This window comes from Manis javanica, chromosome 18 (assembly GCF_040802235.1).
Source record: "Manis javanica isolate MJ-LG chromosome 18, MJ_LKY, whole genome shotgun sequence".
NCBI classification, from domain to species: domain Eukaryota; kingdom Metazoa; phylum Chordata; class Mammalia; order Pholidota; family Manidae; genus Manis; species Manis javanica.
Window position 1 is genome coordinate 18,349,266 of NC_133173.1, and position 21,520 is coordinate 18,370,785.

Sequence of the window (21,520 nt, forward strand, 5' to 3'; positions counted from 1 at the left end):
GATGGGGCACCAGGATGAGAGGAAGCTGGGACAGCTGGGTCGGGTGAAGTCGGGCCATCTCCAAGAGCATCGCCACCCCCATGCTGGTATCTTTCACCCTTTGGGGGAAACCACATAATAGAGGACACGCGAGGGGGACGAGCTGCCTGGAGCAGTTAGTAACCAACGTTGGGCAGCATTGCTGTGCTCTGGTTCCTAATCTCTGTTCCTGCTCAGGTCTCTACATGCTGCTGTCACTAGAGCTGAGGTCCCCAGCACCTTGAGTGACATGGGACAGTTGGTTTCAGGAAAGGTGGGGAGAGAAAGCAGAGGACATACATATTTTTTTTCCTCATGGTAAAATATATATGATAAAATTTACCATCTTTTATAACTGAAGTATAGTAGACATACAATATTATATTGGTCTTAAGTATACAACAAAATGTACCATCTTAACCATCTGTAAGTTCAGTGGCATTAAGTACATTCACATTGCTGTGCAGCCATTGCCACCATGCATCTCTAGAATGTTTTCATCTCCCCCAGCTGAAACCTTGCACCCGTGAAACCCTAACTCCCCATTTCCCCTCTACCAGCCGCTGGCCCCACTCTTTTACTTTATGCCTCTGTAAAGTTGATGACTTTAGGACCTCACATAAGTGGACTCATACATTATTCGTCCTTTCTGACTGGTTTATTTCACTTAGGGTAGTGTCCTCAAGGGTCATCCATGCTTGTAGCAGGTGTCAGGAGTTCCTTCCATTTCAAGGGGGAATGGTATTCCGCTGTGGGTACAGGCCTCATTGCTCATCCACAGACCCACCCACAGGCACGCGGCTGCCTCCTCCTGTTGGCTGGGAGGACTATGCCGCTGAGAGCGTGCATGTACAAATGTGTGCTCGAGGCCTTGCTTTCAGTTCTTTTGGGTACAGGAGCTATTTATTTTTGAAGTGAGAATTTGGGGGGCTCTCTTGTCCCCTCTTGGTGCCAGCCAGGAGCTCTGTCTTCCCACTCTATCTCTAAATAAAAGCCTCTCACTTGCTCTCCCACCTTGAGTGTTTGCGACGTTCATTCTTTGACTCTGTGAACAAGAACCCCGGCATCATTTTTGGGGGCTCGTCCGAGATAAGCTCAGAGATGGGAGCATCCTCTTCAAGTTTAAAGCTAGACCCGCCTCTGGCATGCATTCTAAAGAGTTGGGAGCAATTTGATCTGCAAACCCTGAAAAAAGTACCTTATTTTCTGCACACAAGCCTGGCCTCAATACAAATGCTCTGATTAGAGAGGCTTGGCCCCTGAGAGAAGTGTACAATAATATAATCAGGTTATGCATATAAGTTTATTTGGCCACAAGGAAGGAAAATGGTCAAAAGTCCTGTGGACTACTACAGTATGGAACTGGTTTTCTAAATCCTTTTATTGGAAATCTATTCTACTTATGGGGTTCTTAATTATCCTCAAAAATTGGGAGGTTTTTAAACTAGACTCCCTGAGACAGAAATTTATCTTCTGCAATACAGCCTGGCTTAAATCTTTCAGAAGAAAAAAATGCTTAAAGAGAGAAAGGCTTGACTTTGTCATGTTTAGTGAAGGTTTTGTTAAGTAATCTTGCATGGTTGTTAAGAATGAATGATCTAACTAAGTGTAGTAACTGAACTTCTTAATAATTGTGTGTTTCAGTGTGTATACCAACATATGGCTTGAAGATCTTTATAGTAACCTAAAATCTTAAAGTTTTGCTAAGTAGACATATTTTGTGCTTATTGAGAAATTGTACTGTAAAGCACATTTCCAGGAGTTATAAAATGTGTTCATAAATTTGTCAATCTAAAGAATGCTAGCATTACAGTTTATAATAGCTTCTTAGTGTTCACTGAAAACTAATGGTTTTAAGTTCTGATTAAAACTACTTAAAACAATAAGGAAAACATCTCTGCATGCTAAAAATCATGTGTTTTAATAAGAGAAGCTATAAGGAATGAAAATGCATTTTATTAAGGGTAAAAGAAGGTAACTGTTTTTACAGTACAGCTGGTTATTTAAAGAGGGAGAACTCTAAAAAAAGTTGTAGAAAGTTTGTGGATGAATTGTTATGGTCATGCTATGTGAAATTAAGCAAATGAGTCTTGATATTAAGTACACAGCAAAGTTAGAATTTTCTTTTCTGTTAAAAGGACAAAGTTTTCTTAAACTATTAGTCTGTTCTTGATGTTGAAAGATTGCAAAGCATTTTTTAATTGTTTTATCAAAGCAGAGTTTCTCATGCCTAAAGTCTCCATGTTTAAGGGCATAAATTCCCTTTCTGTGATGCTACAAAGAATTTAACTACCATTATAGCTCTACTTCAACTGCAAAATGCCTCCAATGTGCCAATTCTCAATGCAAATAATCATAGATATAAAGGTAGATTTTTTTCAGATCTGGGACGAGTACATTTGGGTTACTCCAACTGCAGGATGCTTAAATCAAAACGCTCCCCTCTGCTGGGAGCAAAGAAACCGTTCTAACAACCATTGCCCAAGCTTCACCTGATATTTAGGCTGGCTTCCTAAAGACCACTGTTCATGTGTAATAACTTGACAGGGTACAGATTGGCTTGCCACAGATTGTACAACCCGCCCTGGTATCCGTTGGCCAGCCCCAAACGGCATTCACTAGCTGTGTGGAACTAATCCCTGGTCCTGGCTCATTCCACAGTGGATCGAGAGGTGCACTTTGGGATTTCCTTGGTTGCAAGGATGTTGGGCTAAGAATATCCCACATCCTGCAAAATTCCCAAGCCTTCAACATCAATGGACAAGGAGTGTTTTTCATTGACATGATCACCTACCTCCGTTTTTATATCATCTCTTGGTTTAGAAGATGCAATTTGGCATATCAAATCCTTAACCAATTTTACTCACAAGGCCTTTAATGGTACTATTGAAGGAATAGCTCTCCTAAATACTAAAATTAACTAATGCACCAAGCAGTTGTACAAAATAGAATGGCACTAGACATCTGCAGCACAGAGTGGGACCTGTGCTATAATTAAAGTTGAATGTTGTGTGTACATTCCATATTATTCACAAAATGTCTCATTCACTCCAGGACATCTGAAAGCTAGTCCAAGCTATGTCAGGCCCAGAAGTCCCATGGACTACTACGACATGGAGCTGGTTTTCTAAATCCTTTTGAAGCCATAAAACTGCAAATGGGGATGGAAATGGGACCCCAGATAGAAGTGCCCATCTTCCGAGGCCCTCTGGACTGACCAGTGATGGAGACCTAGCTGCACTCTTCACTGCACCCCCTCTCGGCTTGAAGCAGCCAGAGCGGTCGTTGCCCCCTTTCCCTAGCAGCAGCTAGGGTCTCCATCTGTAGAGGGGGGAATGAGACAGGGACCATGAGCTTTTAGACAGAGTAGGGGGAGAGCCTCTGGAAGAAACAAAGCAGGACAATCCATTGTGGGATTTGCTTTGGCTGCTGGGGGGCCCAGATTGTTTTTCTGACTTTACCCAGGTGCTGCCTTTCTTCCTGCCGCCCTAGTCAAGTGCTGCGCCACCTGGGCAGTTTCTAACAAGCAAGCCCAAACCAAACAGGAAGGATTCCATCTTGAAAATCATTTTAAAACCCAATTAGTTATAAAGTAAGTTTCTTAATATACTCTTTAACAAACAGACAAAAACTCAGCCCACCTTGGGAGCAAAGCAGGCAGTCTTGAGTGATAAGCTCCCAGACCAGGAAACTGCTATCCTGGGAGGAAATCAGAGCAGTTAATTTCTTATAAATAACCAGGAAGACTAATAAGAAACTTAATGTCTCTTCAAAGATAAACATTTTGGGACCACTTAGCAGGTGTGCATCCCTAGCCCTTTGTCTCTCAACTGCCTGTAAAACCCCTAGACAGTGCATCGCCCGGGGGCTCTCTCGTTCCCTCCTGGCCTGAGCCAGGAGCTCTGTCCTCTCACTTTATCTCCAAATGAAAGGGTCTACCTTGCTCTCCTAAAAAAAAAATTTGGAAGATTAATTTTGCTAACATATTTTTAAATTTCCCTTAGGATAACTGCTCTCAAGTGAGAATGTTTTAGATACTAACACTAGAATTTTTAACATTTCCTTCATAAAGACAAAAATCCATTTTTCCCCCCCCCCCAAACCTTGCAGCCTCCTGACCTTCAGTCATGCAGCCTCAAACTGCAGGCCAGCTCTGGCCCTTCTTTCTGGGGAACCTGGGCTCCCCCCAGTTTTTTTGGGTGCTCAGCGTAGCTTTCCTATTAGATCCACGGTGTCACTGGCCTGCCCAGGTGAGCTGTGCATGGCCACTGGTGGTGAGGGTCATATACCTCCTACTTTGCTCCGTTCACAAGCCGAAATGCTCTTTGCTAAGAGCAAATCTGGGCATGGCCCAGAGCATCTCTTGCCTGGTGAATTTTCCAGATGAGACTTTTGAGGATAAGGGTATGACCCTGCATCTTCCATACTCAAAGAAAAAAGTGAGCAGCAGGCTTCATAGAGTAAGGAAAGTCTGAACCAAATGTCTGCATCCTCCCTTGCAAGGACCGTGGGCTACCTGTGGTCTGTAGGCCATGCAGTGGTGTTAACATTTTAAAATTAGTTGCCAATATTAAAAACTTGGACGCTCATGTAGAATCTGAGTGTCAGCTTCTCTGGAATAGCTCAAGAGATCTGGTTGTGCTGGTTTCTGTGAGCCTCTACCCACCTACGTCCTCTCCATCAGGGGGCCCCTGCCTGGGCCCTGTAGGCACTGGGGTTACCTCTCCCAACTAGAGACCAAATAGCCTCAAGCAGCCTACTGACCCCAGAGGTCATCTGCCCTTGAAATACAGCCCACTGTCTGTCTGTCTCTTTTACAAAGTAGCTTGTGGGCACCAGGAATTCTGCTTTCATGGGCATAAGGAATGGCAGTGTGTTTCCAAGAAGCAGCCTGCCATTTGCAACACAGTGTTAGAGGATGCTCTCCATGAGAGGAGTGCATGCGATTTGGGTTTGTCTCGGGTTCTGGACATCTTTAAGCTTTATTTGAGAAAGGGTGGAAGTGGGGCTTTCTGGTTACCTTGTAATGCAATGAAAACATTCTTTAAAATTTTTTTGAAACAATCACAAACGCACAAAAAAGTTCAAAGCAGTACACCACTTGTTCTGAACCCTTTGGGAGTGCATGGCTGATTTGACTCCATCACCCCTCATGCTTATAGTATTGTATAAACAAGGACGGTCTCTCTAGAAACATGGCACAACTTCAGAAACAGGGAATTATGGGTGGTACATTGTCACCAACTGATCCTCCTGCCCCAGTTGCTTTCACCAGTAGCTCAGCAGTGGTCTTCACAGAAAAGGGTCCTGCTCAGTCAGGTGTTGCAGTCAGTCCTTGGCCCTTGCACGTGGAATTGGGACTAAGGTAAGGGGAGGGAGGTGCAAACTATAAGGGGATGCAAAAAAACAAACAAACAAAACTCTCAGTATGCAAGATAAATAATGTTTTAATATAATATTTTTAAATTTAAAATTAACCCATAAAATCCCCAATGAACAAAATACCGGACAGGTAAATAAAGGCAGGCTCAGTGTTACTGATTCTTTCTTTGCCTGGGGCTCCAACATGGCTCCACACAGCCCTGCTCTTTTTCTCCTGGAAGTCTGTGGCTGTTCCTTGCTGATTTCTTGACTTTCATGATCTCAGCACTTTCCAGCGTCAGGCCAGTATCCATCCCTCCATCTGGGTTTGTCTGCTATTCGCTCATGATGAGGTTCAGGTCCTGCACCTTTGACTGGAGCCTCACAGAAGGGACACCTAATTCTCTGAATCTGACTGCATGGCCCACATTTCAGTTTCTCCCATTGCTGGGGAGGCTCTTGTAGATCCCTCGATTAAGGGGGTTTGTCTGCCTAGATTCCCATTATAAAGTTTCTCTTTTCCCCTTTATAATTAGTAAGCATTTTGTGGAAGGTACTTTGAAACTATGTAAAAATGCCTATTCCTATGAAACTTGGAAGGTATTACTTATTTTATTTATATGGACTCATGGTTTCTTATTTTATTCATGGATTATGACAGACTAGGGAGATCATTTATTTGATGCTCACTTGTCCCCAGTTTGGCCCATGGGTGCCCTTCAGTCTTTTTTCTGTGTCTTGGAATTCTTCGAGCCTTTTCCTGTTCTCTGCCCAAATGGGGATTTATAAGTCCCTGTTGAACTTTCCCACCCTAATCCTGGAATCTGCCATTTCTCCAAGGAACCCTGGTTTCTTTTAGTAGAAGTGGTGTTCAGAAAGCAAGACCTAGATTCTGGGCTGGCTCATTGCTATTGGGGTATCCCTGCTCACAGGCCTGTCCAGGGGGAGATGGGGATGTATGTCTGTGTTGCACGTACACTCTTGCATGCGTATTTATTTCTCCATCTATGTATGAACATGGAGATCCAATGCCAGTTCAGCACCACAGACTTCTTTCTAGTTTTCCCCCTTCCATGTACCACTTTCTTCTCCAACAGTGAGAAATCTGGCCCCCATTGCCCTAATGTATTACATATTTGATCAGTCCCCCTGCAGGTAACCAGCCTGCCCTGTGTTCTGTCTATACCTGCCTGTGTGGACACCCTCCTCACCCTGCTTGGGTTCTGACTCCCAGAGTAGGCTGCCCACACCCCTTTCCCAGCATGGACATCTTCCTTGTCTGCTCTGGGCCACCCTCATTTCCTCCCCCTACCACCTACAAAGAATCTGTGCTTTGTCCCTTGATGGCTTTGGGACAGATCTTTTTTGGGAGGAGGTGTCTTAGCTTTTCTTCTTCTTTTTCTTTTTTTATTAAGGTATTGTTGATATACACTCTTATGAAGGTTTCCCATGAAATAACATTGTGATTACTACATTCCTCCATATTATCGTGTCCCCCCCCATATACCTGATTGCAGTCACTGTTCATCAGTGTAGTAAGGTGCTACAGTGTCACTATCTATAGCTTTTATTTTTCAATCAAAATAAAAATAAAAGGGAAGCTGGGTTTTGAAATCTGGCAAACTAATTCTGGACAACTGTAAAGAAATCTTTAATAGTAGGTGGTTTAAAATGAAAGATCTTCAAAGTAAACATTGTAGAGTTTTTCAGATGGCTCTTCATGGACATTAAAAGTATAGGTTGAGGCCATATAAATAAAAAGCATCCTCATCTGCAGTCAGACCATTTGGTCTGGCAACTTCTGTGAAGAGAAGATGAAGTCTATTAAGTAAAAATTAATGATTTTTCAGGAGTTTGTAGGAAGTTGAGCAGCTTAATTGCATGCTTTGGGTGGATCTGTGTTGAAGAAAGCAATTTTAGGAGAGTAGGAAATTGTGCAATAATCTTAACTTGGGTCAGAATTGTAATTATTGCAGTAGCAGAATGTTGTGTGTATATGTGATCGAAATGGGAAGCAGGGTTGTTTTTTAAAAAATGCTTTTAAAAATAACAAAATGTCCATTCTCTCTTTCTGGACCTCCTTAATTATAAATACCAGGTAACCCAGTGCTGGCTAAATATAGGTTCAGTGGCCATCTATGTTTATACCTTTTTTCAGGCGGAAGCCACCAGAGCAAGACAGAATTAATTTGGTGTGTAGGTTTTTATAGGCTCTAATTAGTTATGTTTTCCTTAAGCAGACCAACTGGGATCAATAACATTATATAACTGAACTATGACGCCTGTGACTTTTAAACATAGCCACTTCCCCAAAAGCCAAGGCCCTCAGAAGATGCTGGTCCTGAAAATCAGCAGCTCCGGAAGCCAGCATGCAGCTGTGGACAGACAGGGTTTGGAACATATGTTTCCAACCAAGGGCAGGCTTTGGGACTGATAAAGTGAATAGTTTTTTGCAAAGTCAGAAGCCTCATCTACAGCCCATTCATTTCTGAGACCTTGAATTGTGACATTTCATGGCTGCTTATCAGCTGTTCCCATGAGGCAGGTTTAACTGTCCTGGCCTGGGGAGGGGTGGTGGCCTTTTTGTACACTGACTGAAGTATGTGCTGAGCCAACCCCCCACCAAAACCCAGCTTGCTGACTCTAGGGCTTCCAGAACTGCACCTGTGTCTGAGGTCACGTCCACTGGAGGGCTGAGTGGGCGGGTGGACCTTTGGAACGATCAGATGTCCTTTGGGGTGGGCTCAGCATGTTCATCAGTGACTTTGCTGCAAATCAAACATGATAAATTAGATGGGGCTCCCTTCCCACATTCCTCAGGATCTGCAAAAAAATGCCACATTTTCTTTTCCTTTGGGAAGGCAGGGTGTGCCTTAGCTACTGGCACCCACTGGTCCCTCAGACCTCACACCTGCCCTGTGTAAGTAGGGAGGGAATTTGAAGCTGGCTGTACTCAGATTTACAGGAAAAAACAAAACAAAACAGGACAAGAGAGGCTCTTTCTGTAAACATCCCCAGCCCAGTCCTCTCCCCCACCGCACTTAGTTTCGGGCCCCTTCCTTGTTTGGCTTTGCAAGCTGTTTACACTCGTCCCCACGTGGGGTCACCGAGATGCTTCCCCTCGATGCTTCCCCTCCTCGACTCGTTTGCTCACCATGAGGGAAGGGTGCTGGGCCGCTTGGACGGAACCCAGAGCCATGCACTGCTTGCCTTGCTCAGCCCGCGTCCCTGGGAGTGCAGGCCGGCTGGGCCTCACCCAGGCCACACAGCTGATGGGCGGTCTGCCTGACTCCGCAGCCTCAGGCCTGGCCTGGGAAGAGGCCATAGAGAGCCCAAGAGCCCAAAAGGCAAGACAGCACCCTGGTCTGGGAGGCAGGGGGTCTCAGCCAGATCTGGCCTTGGACTAGGGCCGTGCAGAACAGTTGTGCATAGGTGGAAATGGAATGACGTATGTGTCCTTCCGGGGTCACGTGAAGTCTGTTCATTTCACCAGACATTTTTGGAGTTCCTGCCATGCACCAGATGCTGCCAGGACTAGGATTTACAGATGAGAGTCTCTGCCTTTGAGAGCTTACTGTGGAAAGTGGGAGTGGGGATGGGCTGTGATAGCCACATGTGGCAGACCTGGGTGGGTGGCGGTGGGTGGTGGGCAGGGTCAGGAGGGGTTCTGGGAGGGGTTCCTGGAGACAGTGGTAGCTGAAGTGATGGATAAAAATGGGTGGGAGCTAGACTTGTTAGTGTGAGGCAGCTGGTGTGAGCAGGCTCGAGGGTGTGCAACAGCAATATGTGAAACACATACGTCCAGCTTCACGGGAAGACAGAGGTGAGGCTGTCAGGCCTGGCCTGGCCTGGGGAACCTTTCTGCACCACCTGGGGGCTCATGCTTCACCCTCTAAGAGGAAACAAGCTCCAGTGGGAATGGCAGGGCAGTGCTGCAGACTAGGAGGCCAGCAAGGGCTCTGCCTGTGGTTGGAGCCGCGTGATGGGGCTGCCTGCACTAGGGTGGGGAAGGTGGGGTGCAGCCAGCTGGGAACCATTCAAGTCGTTCCCAGAGAGTTTGGTGGTCCTGGATGCACACAGAGGTTGGAGATGCCACTCATGAAGACAGGGAACTCCTCCAGAGGAGGAAGAGATTCGGCGGGTTGGTGAGGGAGGCACAGTGAGGTTGACCTCAGGGTGGCTGCTCTGTCTGTGGCGGGAGTCATCGGGGGACACACACATTGGATGCTTGCATCCCAGACACTCTGCCACAAGTAGAGCAAAGTCGGCCTGACCTCTGAAGGACTCAGCCTTTGGAGAACAGTGTGCATGAGACCTGGGGTGGGAGCGGCTCCACAGAGGAGCCAGTCTGAGCAGAGCCTGGATGGCCAGCAGGAGTGGCCAGGCAGGGAATTGGACATGTTCCCTGGATGTTCTCCATGTCTCCTGGGGAGAAGTTTCAGAATCCACATGCCCAGTGGCAGCCCAGACCTCTGCAACCAGAACCTCCCTCTGGGGGCAGATTTGTTCATGCTGTCAGGTGATTCTGACCAAGGCCGTGAGCCATGGACTCAGAGGTTCTGAATTTTGGCAACTAGCAGCGGCCCACTCAGATGCTGCCCACTCAGGAGGTCCACTCGGGTGTGAGGGCTGTGGGAAAACCCAAGACTTGCCCGGCTGCATTTCAGAGCCATTTACTTGTGAATCTTGCATAAACACACACCTATGCATGCTTATGTATATACACATATCTGAATATATACACAAGTGTACATATACAGACACATCTATATACATACATAAATATACACACTTATTTATCCATATTCACACACATATACACAAACCTGAATATATACATGTATATGCACACCCATATATCCATATACATACATTCATGTATAAACACATATCTGAATAGACACACAAACATGCACCATCCATATACATACATACATACACACAAATACTCGAATACAGACATATATACACACACAAATACATGTACATTCATATGTGTAAATACAAACATACGTATGTACACATCTGTATACATATGCTCACATGATGATATAATGGGATACATATGACCTGGAATATAGTATATGTCTCCCATGTTTTCTGAACTGGAGTGAAGGAAAGTGAACAATCATGGAGGCTCTAGGTTGTACAGGAACAAAACTGCTTCTGAGGACGAGACCCAAGGAGAGTAGCATTTTCCCTGTGGCAGCTAATATTGTACGTGTGGCAAGAGGCATGTGTGATGGTTAAGAATGTGGACTCTTAAGTTCAAACCCTAACTGTGCAACCTATTGAAGATGTCTTGACTACCCTGTGCCTCAGTTTCCCTATCTGTAAATGATAATCATAGCATCTACCTCGTGAGGCTGTTGATAGTCAAACAAGTTAACACATCTAAACTCTGAGCTTGCTACCTAGGATGGGGTACCTAGGTGTGCTCAGCAAGCATCAGCTGCTCTTGCTTTAAGCCAGGAGCATCCAGTTAAAGTTGGGGTCCTTGATGGCTGGGAGACAGGAGGAGGGGGAATTGCTGCTCCCTGCTAACTCTGTATACCATCCATATTTTATACTGGGTGCATATATTGCCTAGACCTTTTAAAATATCTAATAGAGTGTTCTATTAAAGAGGAACCATATTCAGCTCTCTTCACTGTGGTTCTTTGATCTCATTTCTTCCAGTGTTTTGGCCGAGAACATTTAGCAAGGTTTTTAATGATGTTTTAATGTGACCAATTTTATCCACTAATGTGTATAATTACATATCAGTGTTGAGTAAAGAGACATAAGCATTACATATTCAGCAGATTGTTCATTTTCTTGGATGGTGTGTTAAGAGACTGGCTCTCATTAGTATTGTGAAAATACCACAGAGAAGAAAGAGAAAAAATACTTACCGACATTTTACTATGTGACTTTTAAAAAAAACAAACTCTTGGAGACTAGAGATGGGATGGGATCCATGGGCGAGGAGCAGACTGAGGTTCCGGAAGGGCTCAGAGCTGAGCACCATGGTTGGCAGCTTGGGATGTGGGGGGAGAATTTCTCTTCCAGTGTCAGGGAGGGCAGAAAGAGGAGGCTGCCAAGACTCTCAAGCAGCAGCATTCTGTTGAAGCCACTGCCCCCTCTGAGTATAAAGGCAGGCGGCTTAGACGCTGGTTTGAGAAGTGGTGTGTAGGGCACATGAGTGGTGACCACAGGAAAACAGGGGGCCCTGGTGTAAATACTGCCCCCGGCCATGGACAAGGCATAGCAGCCCAGGATGGCCAGGGCTGCTGAGCTAGAGGGAGTACCTGCTTTATGTCAAATAAAAATAAGACTATTTCTTACTCAGGAGGTTACTTTGAATTTAAAAAGTCTTTCTGCTGCCCCCACTATTCAATTTATTTATGATTCCAGCTCTTGCCAGTGTGACCCTGAAGGCGTACCAAAAGTGTAACAATAATCTGAAGCCCTAATTTGTATATCTGTGTGTCATTGGACGTCAGATGTTGTCACTTACTTGGGCAGACTGGGGAGATTGTTGGTTCAGGAATCAAGAGCTCCTGAGTATAAGAGGCTTAACTTCCCTGGGCCTTATCTTCCCATCTGCAAAATGAGTCCGTCTTTGTGGTTCTTTCCCACACCCCTATCTGTGAATCAGGGCTAGTGGCCACATCTGCAGAGTGACCCTGCCAGAGAATGGGGGGGCCTTCCAGCCTGCCATCCTGTCCTACCCTCATGAAGCACCCAGAGATTGGAAGGAGCAACTCTGTGAGTTGGGAAGGGCGTAACTGGTGCTGACACTGCTGTGGTAGGTAACTGAGAACCTGGGAAGGACTGAGACGGGTCGGGGAGGAGGAGGGGGCTCTATTGTAAATGCTGCATCATCCAAGCAGAGACGGCGCTCACTGGGCTACGTCCCATGTGCAGTCAGGCTGCGCCTGTCTCCTGCTCTGCTTCCCCTTGATCTTTTCTGACCTTTTGTCCATGATAAAAACCACACATTCCTGACCCATGCCTATTGTTGAGGGAGAGCTGTGGCAGGAGGCAGTGCAGAGTGACTTAGACAGGTGGGAGTGACCTCCTGGGGCAGTAGGCAAGGGAGGGTCCTGGAGAAAGGACACTTGAACGACTAAATGAGATGCTGAAGGTGCTGGGATGGCAGCTGCACCTGTGTTTCTGAGCAGAGCCCCAGGTGTAGACTGGTAGTCCCCAGCTGTAGAGAAGCACGTTCAACATTAGAGACTTTGGTGGACTCCCAAAACATGCTCAGCAGTGAATGTTCTAAATCACAGGTTGGCACCCTTTTTCTGTAAAGTCCATGTATGAAACATTTGAGGCTTGTGGGCCAGAGGGTCTCTGTAGCAACTACCCAACTGCTATCATAGTATGAAAACAGCCATGGGCAGTTGTAAATGAATGGCTGTGGCTGTGCTCCTATAAAGCTTTATTTATAAAAACAGGAAGTGCTTATATGCCCAACAGAATTGAAAGCAGATCATCAGTAGATGTTATACACCCGTGTTCATAGCAGCATTTTTCTCAATAGCCAAATGTAGAAGTGACCCAAGTACCCATTAGTGGGTGAATGGGTAAACAAAATGTGGTCCACCTATGCAATGGAATATGACCTAACCTTAAAAAGGAAGGAAATTCTGACACCTGCTACAATGGGATGAACCTTGAGGACATCAGGTTAAGTGAGATAAGCCAGATACAAAAGGGTAAAATGATCCCACTTATATGCGCTACCCAGAGTCAACAAGTTCATAGAGATGGAAAGTTGAATGGTGGTTGCCAGGGGCTGGGGGAGGAAGGAATGGAGACTTAGTGTTCAATGAATACAGAGCTTCAGTTTGGGGAGATGAAAAAGTTCTGGGGATGATAATGGTGATAGCTATACAACATTGTGAATGTATTCAGTCCCGCTGAATTATACACTTCAAAATGATTAAAATGGTAAAAGTAATGTAAATATTGCTGCAATTGAAAAAATTAAGATAAAGAACAAGGTGGGCCAGATTTGGCCCATGGACCATAGTTTGTTGACCCCTGCCCTGATTGAATTAGTGTTTTATTAACCACAGCATGTGTTTAACAGACAGGCTTTGGGAGGACAGTGTAGCCCCCCTGCTCTGAGGATGTCAGTCAGTGGTCTGCAGGCAGTGCCTTGGCGCCAGTGAATCAGGGCCTCTCGGTGTCTCAGCTCCCTCCCCGGATCTGGGCCCTTCTTCCTTCTCTCCTTTTCTTCTCTTTGCAGTATTTCTAGTATGTGGCAACCCTTTCTGTCCCGGGCCTTGCATCAAACTGTCTGGCTTATAATTTGCCTGACTCTCAAATCTTTGGTTGTGAGAAAGAAATGTGGCTGCTTCCCATGCCCTCAGTCCTGCTCCATGGTGACCAGAGGGTGGATGGCGGCACACAGAACCTCAGAGGGACCCGGGGGCCACTTTCAGATTGAAGAATGGCCAAAGACCTGATCCCTATTTTTTTTCTGAAACAGATTCCAGCTTCTTCTGCAGCTGACTCTGTAAGGGCAGGAGGACAGCCCTGGCTGGTGTCCCTTGTCCCCTATGTTGTGAGTGGTCCTTCCCAGGCCCTCAGCCCCCATGCTAGGCTGGACATGTTTCCAAACAGAGGGGACACTGGCCACTGCTGCCCCTGGGGGTGATTTGCCTGGTTCGCTTGGTGATGACCATCTGTCCTTCCCTTGGATTGCTCGAAGAGAACAACTCTCAAGCTCAGACCCTTTGAGGCATTGCTAAGCATGGTCACGGTGGCCTAGAGGCAGGGGGCCGGATGGCGTTCAGATTGACCTTTGGAGAGAGGGTTGGCTGCCTCTGGCCTGTCTTGGCTGCCCTAAGGCCAGGTGCTGCCCTGAATGGCTTACAGAGCTGCCTTGACTTAGGTCTGCTTAGGGTCAGCAACTCCACAATTAATCCACTCTCTTGCCAGCAAATTTGATTCATCTATGAGTTTCCCCACATCCCTGAATAGGAATTGACTGGAATGCCCAGAGGTAAAAGACCAAAAGTTGTGAAACATCTCCCAGGGATGGTGGCAGCCTATAAGCGAACATGCTGATCAAACACTGCTGTAAATTAAGACTCCACAATTGCTTCTGTTGCTAAATAACAGCTCTGGCATTCTTTAGGAGGAGATTTTTGACATATATAGCAATTAACTTTGTTGAAGAAGTGAGCAAGGTGATTTATCTGTAGGAGGATAAATCAAAGTGCTTTTGTGCAAAATAGGGCAGAAATAATGAGGTTTATGATGGCAGAAACATGTCTTGAGGTAGAAAATGAACTGAGAATCATAATTGCAGAAAGCCATTTATTGAGCACTTATTACCTGCTTGGTGCTCTGCTAAGCTCTTCATATATATTTAGTAAGTCTTGGAGCAACCCTTCAAGGTGGTAGTTACTAATCTCATAAGGAAGGTGAGACTCAGAGAGCATCTCAACGCCAGTTCATCCTACAGGAAGGGGTCAAGTGGGAATGCAGACCCAGATTTCACCAAAATCCAAAGCATTCTGGACCTGGTGAGGAATGGAGGAGGCTTAGAAAGGAGCCAGACAGAGAATTCCAGCTCCCTGTACCAGCAAGCATTTGCTGAGCACCCTCTAAACTAGGCACTATGTGGATGATACCTACTGATATTTCGTGACTATCATAGTATTCAATATTCTGTGGTTGTATGTGACAGAAATGCCCTGGAACAAGCTTCAGTGGAAAAGGAGGGTCTTCATTTCAAGGGCAAAGGGGTGTCTCCTGAAACCCAAGAACAGGAGGCAGCCAGGCTGCCGGGCTTGCTGGAAATGAGGGCTGATGTGTTGTAAAAAGTCTGGAGCGTTCTCTTTGTACAGATCTGCTTTATCTTCTGGTGGAAAGATGTGAAAATAGCCACTTATAGCATCCACATCCCTTCACATCTCTGCCTGGGCTGTTCAACTTCCTGGGGTCAGGCTGTGGCAGACAAAAGGCTGTGAGTGAAGCGGGGGCGGCTAAAGGTTGTTATGAGTGGGGCAGACTTTTAGTCCTCCTTAACTCCAAGAGCTAAGTAATTTTATCCGCATTTTACACATTAAGATTACCAGGGGTTAAATATCCTTGGCCAAGATCACATGGCCAGTGGTGGGGAAGGGAGTGGGCAGAGTTTGCGTCAGGTTTATCTGACTGAAAACCAGTGCTCATGATCTCTACATATCACAGTTGTCACAAATGCACCCTTTAATCAGAAGCTGGAAAAGAAACTAGGATGATTTAGCCTGAGGAGGACAACTTGAAGGTCTGTATATTGGTCCGACTTCCTTTAAAGAGCTATGCATTCAAGGATGGTGACCAACTAGCTATTTTCAACAACCAGTGAAAGTAAGACACAGGTCTTGTGAGAACAATGTCCTGATACTCAAGGGTCATCAGACATGAGGGCCTATCGGTGCTACAGGGTGAGCCAGGGAGGGCCAGCCAGTCCTGAAGGCCACGGCCATTGCCTCTCGAGGTTCCTTCCAGCCCTCAAGTTGAAATCTGTCTTGACAAACTGCACTTGGCAGGAAACTGGGACACCCTGGGGGTTTGAATGTTCTCGTCTGACCTTTCCACAATCCCCAAGCAGATGGATCTGCGTGTTTTCCTTGGCTCCTTGTACTTGTGAGTGAACATTCATTCTTAGATATTTCAGTTTACCCATGGGGTGGAGAGGAAGGAGTTTGTTTACAAATGAATATTTTGGTGTGGACCTGACTTGACACTAACTTAGCTACTTCAGGGATGCTTGACCCAAAATGAACATTAATCCATGTCTAAAAAACTTGGCCAAGATAGTACAAACTTATAGTGATGTGAATTTACCACGAGATTTGGGGGACTGCATGCTTTATCAGCAATATTACCTCCTGTTGCTTACCCAAAAAGGAGTATCTAAATCTGCCTTCATGTTCATAAACACTGAACAGGTACCAGAGATGTGACTGGGGGAGCATAGTGGAGGGTACGTTTCCTATGAGAGCAGAATGAACCCCTCAGAGAAAGAGCTGGTTGTGGGATGGAGGATTTGGGAAGCTGTTTGTAAGACTGTATTAACTGATGATATTCTGCTTCTTGTTTTGCAGATTGGAAACCTCGAAAATTACTACCATTTTTATCATAGCAAAACCTTTAAGAGATCGACTTTGAGTAGCAGAGGCCCTCACACCTTCCTCAGAATGGACCCCCAGGTACAGATCTCTGCCCCTGGGGCAGGATACTTTCCTAAGGCCTAGAGTGCTGTTTGCTTTTTTGTTTGAGTCTGTAGTTCTACGCATGGCTGGGTCTGGATTTTCATGGGATTCTAGATAGCCGTTGGTTTTCCATATCCATCTCGAATACAGCAAGGCAGATGTTTAGCTACGCATCAGACCGTCTGAGAACTCCAAGTCCTTGGGTCCCCTGTCAGACTTGAGAATTTAAATTCTTGTCTTCAGTTGGAAACAACAATTAAGTAAGGTTAGATCTGCTGACATTTAAATCTTAAAAAAAAATCAACAAAATACTGAGTAATTAGAAGAGATAAATATGTGAACCTTACCATAAAGGCAAAAAGCTAGCTGGTTGAAACTAGTGTTTTAGTAATGAAATGAGAGATAGGGCAGATGGGTATTTTTGTGGTTGTCCTAACACATATCCTAATGGTTACCATGAGTTTAAAAGCCTGGGTGGTAATCATAACTTTTTTTCCCTTAAAAATGCATGTGATCTTTGAGATTATAACAAATGTAATTTGGAGGAGAGGCTCCAGGGTTCAACATTTCAAGTTTTAACATAATTTGTACTTATTGGGTGTTAATTATAATGTCCTTTCTGCATGGATCTAAGATTACTATTTGACAAATATTAGTCAACAGATCCTCGGTCCAGTTAAAAACTTAAGATGGTCAAGTGAGCCTTTGATGACTTCAGCAGGTGTTCTATGTGTCGGGCTCTGGCCATTGAACGGCAGGTAGGGCTGACAAAAAGTGAAGCAGTCAATAGAATACTATGTGACGTATCACAGGGCCATGTGTGCTCCGGGGGGAAATGAAATTCATGCAAGAAGCAGTAGCAGCCCCAACAAAGAAACGGGGCCACTGGGAAATGGTAGTTTTAGAATATGGATCCACCTTCCCTTCAGAGCAGGGTGCTCATTGTTAGTTTGGGCTTCCAAACTGGCACACAATAGTATTTCTACTATTCCCAGAGAATATTTATAATAAAGTTTCCACGGAGAAATGGATTCTTGCTTTTGTCCCAGGCTGCTCCACTGGGCTGTGATGAGGCACCTATGTATATATTCTGAATTTATTTTATAGGTGGGTAGGTGGCTAGGGGGATGGATGGATGGGTGGGTGGGTAGACAGAAAGGTAGATAGATTGAAGGAGATAGGTATAAAACATTATGCTAATCCCATTGTTTCTTCTCTGCAGAGAAAGGAATGTAATGTTTGTCAAGGGACTACTGTGTGCTTGAGCACTCTGATAGATAGCATTTCACCTGACAGTGGGGCTGTGATTATTACCTCTATTTGTTCACACCACGGAATTTGAAGGAATATTTTTCAAAGGGGCTAGCATATTTTTTTCTCCTCTTGGAAGCAAAGCCAGGTTGTAGTTGCTGATTCCCACAGAGAGGGGTAGTTGGAGAGGTCAAGCGGACCCCATGCTTCTATCAGTGTAAAACAGAGTAGACTGCAGGCTGCTCACCTGTGGGTCCTGTGCAGGGCTGAGGTTCACAGTGGTCCCTCTTCTGTCAAAGTGTGGAGAAACTTCTGAGCTTGGAAGGGGGTTGCTGCGGCCCTCTCCAAATGTCACTTCAGGCAGGCAGCGCTCTCTATCTTGTGAAGACAACAACTTGTTCTTCATGTGAAGTCTTTGGAGTTGTTAAATTGTTACCGCACAGATAGTTGCAGCGAGGGGCAAGCTGGTTGCATTGAGGAACCCCTGTCCCCCAACATAGGTCTGCAATGAGAAGATGATGGGACAGTGGATTTGTTAGTCCCCTTTCCATAGGGGCTTCTAAGAATTAAGTTGTCTCAATTCTTAGACCTAAGGCAGAGATGAAATAGGACGTGTGTTTTGTTCTCTTTTTCAGTAACTAAATTTTAAAACTTTCAAAGATATTAAACTCGACGGTTATTTCCTTCCTTCCAAAAATATTAATTGTGCACCTGCTGGGTGTGAGGCCCTGTGCCCCAGGGGATGCAGAAATGCCCACCCAGCAGGTCTCTGCCCTGAGTGAGCCCCCAACAGAGCAGGGCATGGGAGCGCTGGGTGTGAGATTGCGGGAAGCGGCAGAGAAGGATTCCAGGCGGCTTGAGCACCCAGGGTGGGCGTGCCCCGGACCCACCCTCTCCCTAGCACCCGAGGTGCTGAGCTTATACATTTCAGGTACAGTCAGAGCACTATATTTAGGTTGGGTCTGAGGGCAAAATATTCCCAGTAATCATATGTGGCCTTAAAGGAGAGAGAAGGAAGAATAGACTTCCTAGGCAAAGGCTATGGCGGTTAAGTTTTGTCAAATAAAAATCCCTTTTATACAGAGCTTCTTGATAAGCTCCTGGCAGGGCTACTATCAAAGCATCCTTGCCAATAAAAGAGAGAGAGAAAAGGTAAACAGCCTGCTCCTTCCAGCCCTGCCTGTGACTTGCATGTGATTGGCCAATTGTTTCTCACAGTTCTAATTAAATTTTTAGCCCCAGGGAAAGCATATAGACATCTGAACCAATTATGAATTCAGAATCACAACTGAAATACCTCTGTTTAAATCAGTCTAGTTTAATGCAAACCAAATCAATTAGCTGTCAGTCTGATTAATATTTACTCTGTCTAGTCATTCTGATTAAATATCGGGCAAAATGAGCTCTTTTACAGGAGTATTTAGTGTTATCTTCCCTTGCAGGGCACCAGAACATTCTCCACATTAGCACAGCACATTTCTGACACCTAAGCATTTGGAGAGTTGTGTAATTAATATTATTAAGGAAAGGAAAAGATGATTTAATATTATTCAGAGACATTGGAATGCAAAGTCGCCTTAGTGTTTGAATGACCGAACTAGAAATGAATGTTACAGGGTTTAGGATGAAGTTCAATCGAATGCAGATGGTATTTTATTTTAATTAGCTCCAGTCCCTATTGTACAAAAGTGCTTTGATAAATGATGGAATTTACAATCCACCCTTACCTCACATAAAAGTTGATAGAGTGTACATTTGTTAAAACACAACACAAATGTGAAGGGAAGATTTAAGACTTGTTTAGTCACACACACGCATTTATTAAGCATCTTTTGCACAGATCCTTTACCAGAATTGTTCAGTCCTTACATTCTTAATTACCTTTTATTTGATGTTTTTGTTTTTTTCTACCATTTTTGAAAAGGGCCATTTTGCTCAGGGTGCTTTGTTGATCAGCCCTCTCCTTGGGAGAACAGCCTGCCTGTTCTCAGCGTGCGGTATCAGTCACTGGGTTTTTTCAAGGGCTGTCATTTAAACAAACTGAAAGCATTTGTTGTTAACTTGTTCTTTTGCCAAAAGTCTGGAGAAGGGTGGATGTTACAGATGCATCGGCCAATAGCTGTAAGGACTCACAAATTTTTTTAAAATTACTTGTTCTGGTTATGTTCCAAGCTGGCTTATAGTTCGGTGTTGCTGTCTGCATCTTCCAACCCTTACATTTTAATATGATGACTGGTTCAGCTGTTCCCTTCCCTTCAGTTCTCAGCCAGATTGATGACGGAAATGGAAAGATAAAGATATTGTTAGGGAGGCCCTCAGTGGCTCCTTCCGGGGCGGAGGGAGCCTTCAGTCTGAGGCTTCATTTCAGCTTTGAAGCTCAGAAGTTGGGAAATGATTTCCAGGACCAGAGTAGGCGCTCTGTTTTGTAGGATGGGACTTTGCCCCCAGAGTTTAATCAAAGCTCAGGTTCCTTTCCAGCTGTGATGCAACGTTTAAGCAGATCTTTCCATTAACCACAGATGGAACTTTATCTGACAGTTTCGTGTGCTAGAGCCATTCAGAGTGCAAACAAACAAAAAGTTCCTGGCAAATGCAAGGACATAGGCAGTAAGTGACCCAGCTGATCTCGGGGTTGATGAACTCTGTAATGGGCTGGGGGCAGGGGAGGGCTGCTGCCTGGGCTCGATGGATTTGCCCACATGGGGACGGGGGAATCTCCAGCTGTTGCTTCACATTCTCAGCACAACTGGGTGCTGTGGAGTGGCTGCTCTGAATTGGTGAAAAGTTAGAACTTTTAAAATATATTTTAAAAGGTGGTGCTTTATTATTTTACAAGCACTCAGCACTCCCACTTAGACACCTCAAAGTCAGCATACCTGCCTCTGACCCCACCTCTGTCTCAGAGAGATGCACCATTGGCCATCTGCATTTCCTGGCCTGAGCAGCTGCCCCTCTTGTGCCACACTTGTCCCCTCATCACCTCAGTGCACAGTTCTCCCACCTGCACCCCTGCTCCTGTCATCTGCCCCCCTGGACCACTGTACTGCCCTCCTCACTGGCCTGCTGTGAGCATCCTTGCCCACCCCCCCCGCCACCCCAATGTGCTTTCCTCCTTCTTGAGGGCCTATGAAATTCACATGTGATGCCATCACCCCTTGGGAAGTCCCGCCCAGGAGCCTGGTCTGCCCTCCCTGTGGTCCCTGGACCCCAGCCACACTGGCCTTTAAAAACCCTCCTTGGGTGATGTTCGCTTTTGCTCCCCTTGCACAGCCTGTGCACAGACTCCTTCCCACTCGGTCTGTCTCCTCCCCACTCTCCCGTCCAGGCTCCTGAGTCCCTGCCACCTGGCAGCTGGCTCAGCGTCCTCGACATGACTTGCCCTTCCTAGCAGTTGTATGTTTATAGTCTAGACTTATGACATTATTCCCTTAGCATCTGTCTTCCCCACTGGACTCCATGAGCAGCAGAATCAAATCCATTTAGCTCACCGATCTTGTCCTGGCATGACCCTGGCAGTGGCAGGGCCAGAGAGCATCCAGGCAGGGGCTTCCACGTCTGGCACCCATCCCAGACTGACCACGACCACAGTCCGTGTGCCATCTTAGAGGGCTTAGTGATGGAGAAATTTTGCTATCCCTGCTTTTTGAGGTTCCCAGAGAGAACCCCGTGAGGCTGGTAAAGAAGCCTGT

General features: G+C 45.6%; 1 protein-coding gene and 1 long non-coding RNA gene across 4 annotated transcripts in view; one reads left to right on the forward strand and one right to left on the reverse strand.

Moving 5' to 3' along the window:
• The window catches only part of PCSK6 (proprotein convertase subtilisin/kexin type 6), a 213,981-nt gene that overhangs the window by 46,405 nt on the left and 146,056 nt on the right, over window positions 1-21,520 (forward strand). For both annotated transcript variants that reach the window (XM_073227152.1, XM_037000565.2), the window contains exon 2: window positions 16,473-16,577. In XM_073227152.1, coding sequence (XP_073083253.1) covers window positions 16,473-16,577 — 105 coding nt within the window. The remainder of the gene's footprint in view (window positions 1-16,472; window positions 16,578-21,520) is intronic.
• LOC108389997 (uncharacterized) lies at window positions 4,110-8,962 on the reverse strand. Of its 2 annotated transcripts, none has more exons than XR_005056537.2 (3): window positions 8,534-8,962; window positions 8,044-8,147; window positions 4,110-5,404 (listed from the first exon to the last, which is right to left on the reverse strand). It is a non-coding gene; the product is annotated as an uncharacterized lncRNA (long non-coding RNA). The 2 variants fall into 2 exon arrangements; XR_005056536.2 differs by lacking the exon at window positions 4,110-5,404 and adding an exon at window positions 5,433-7,180.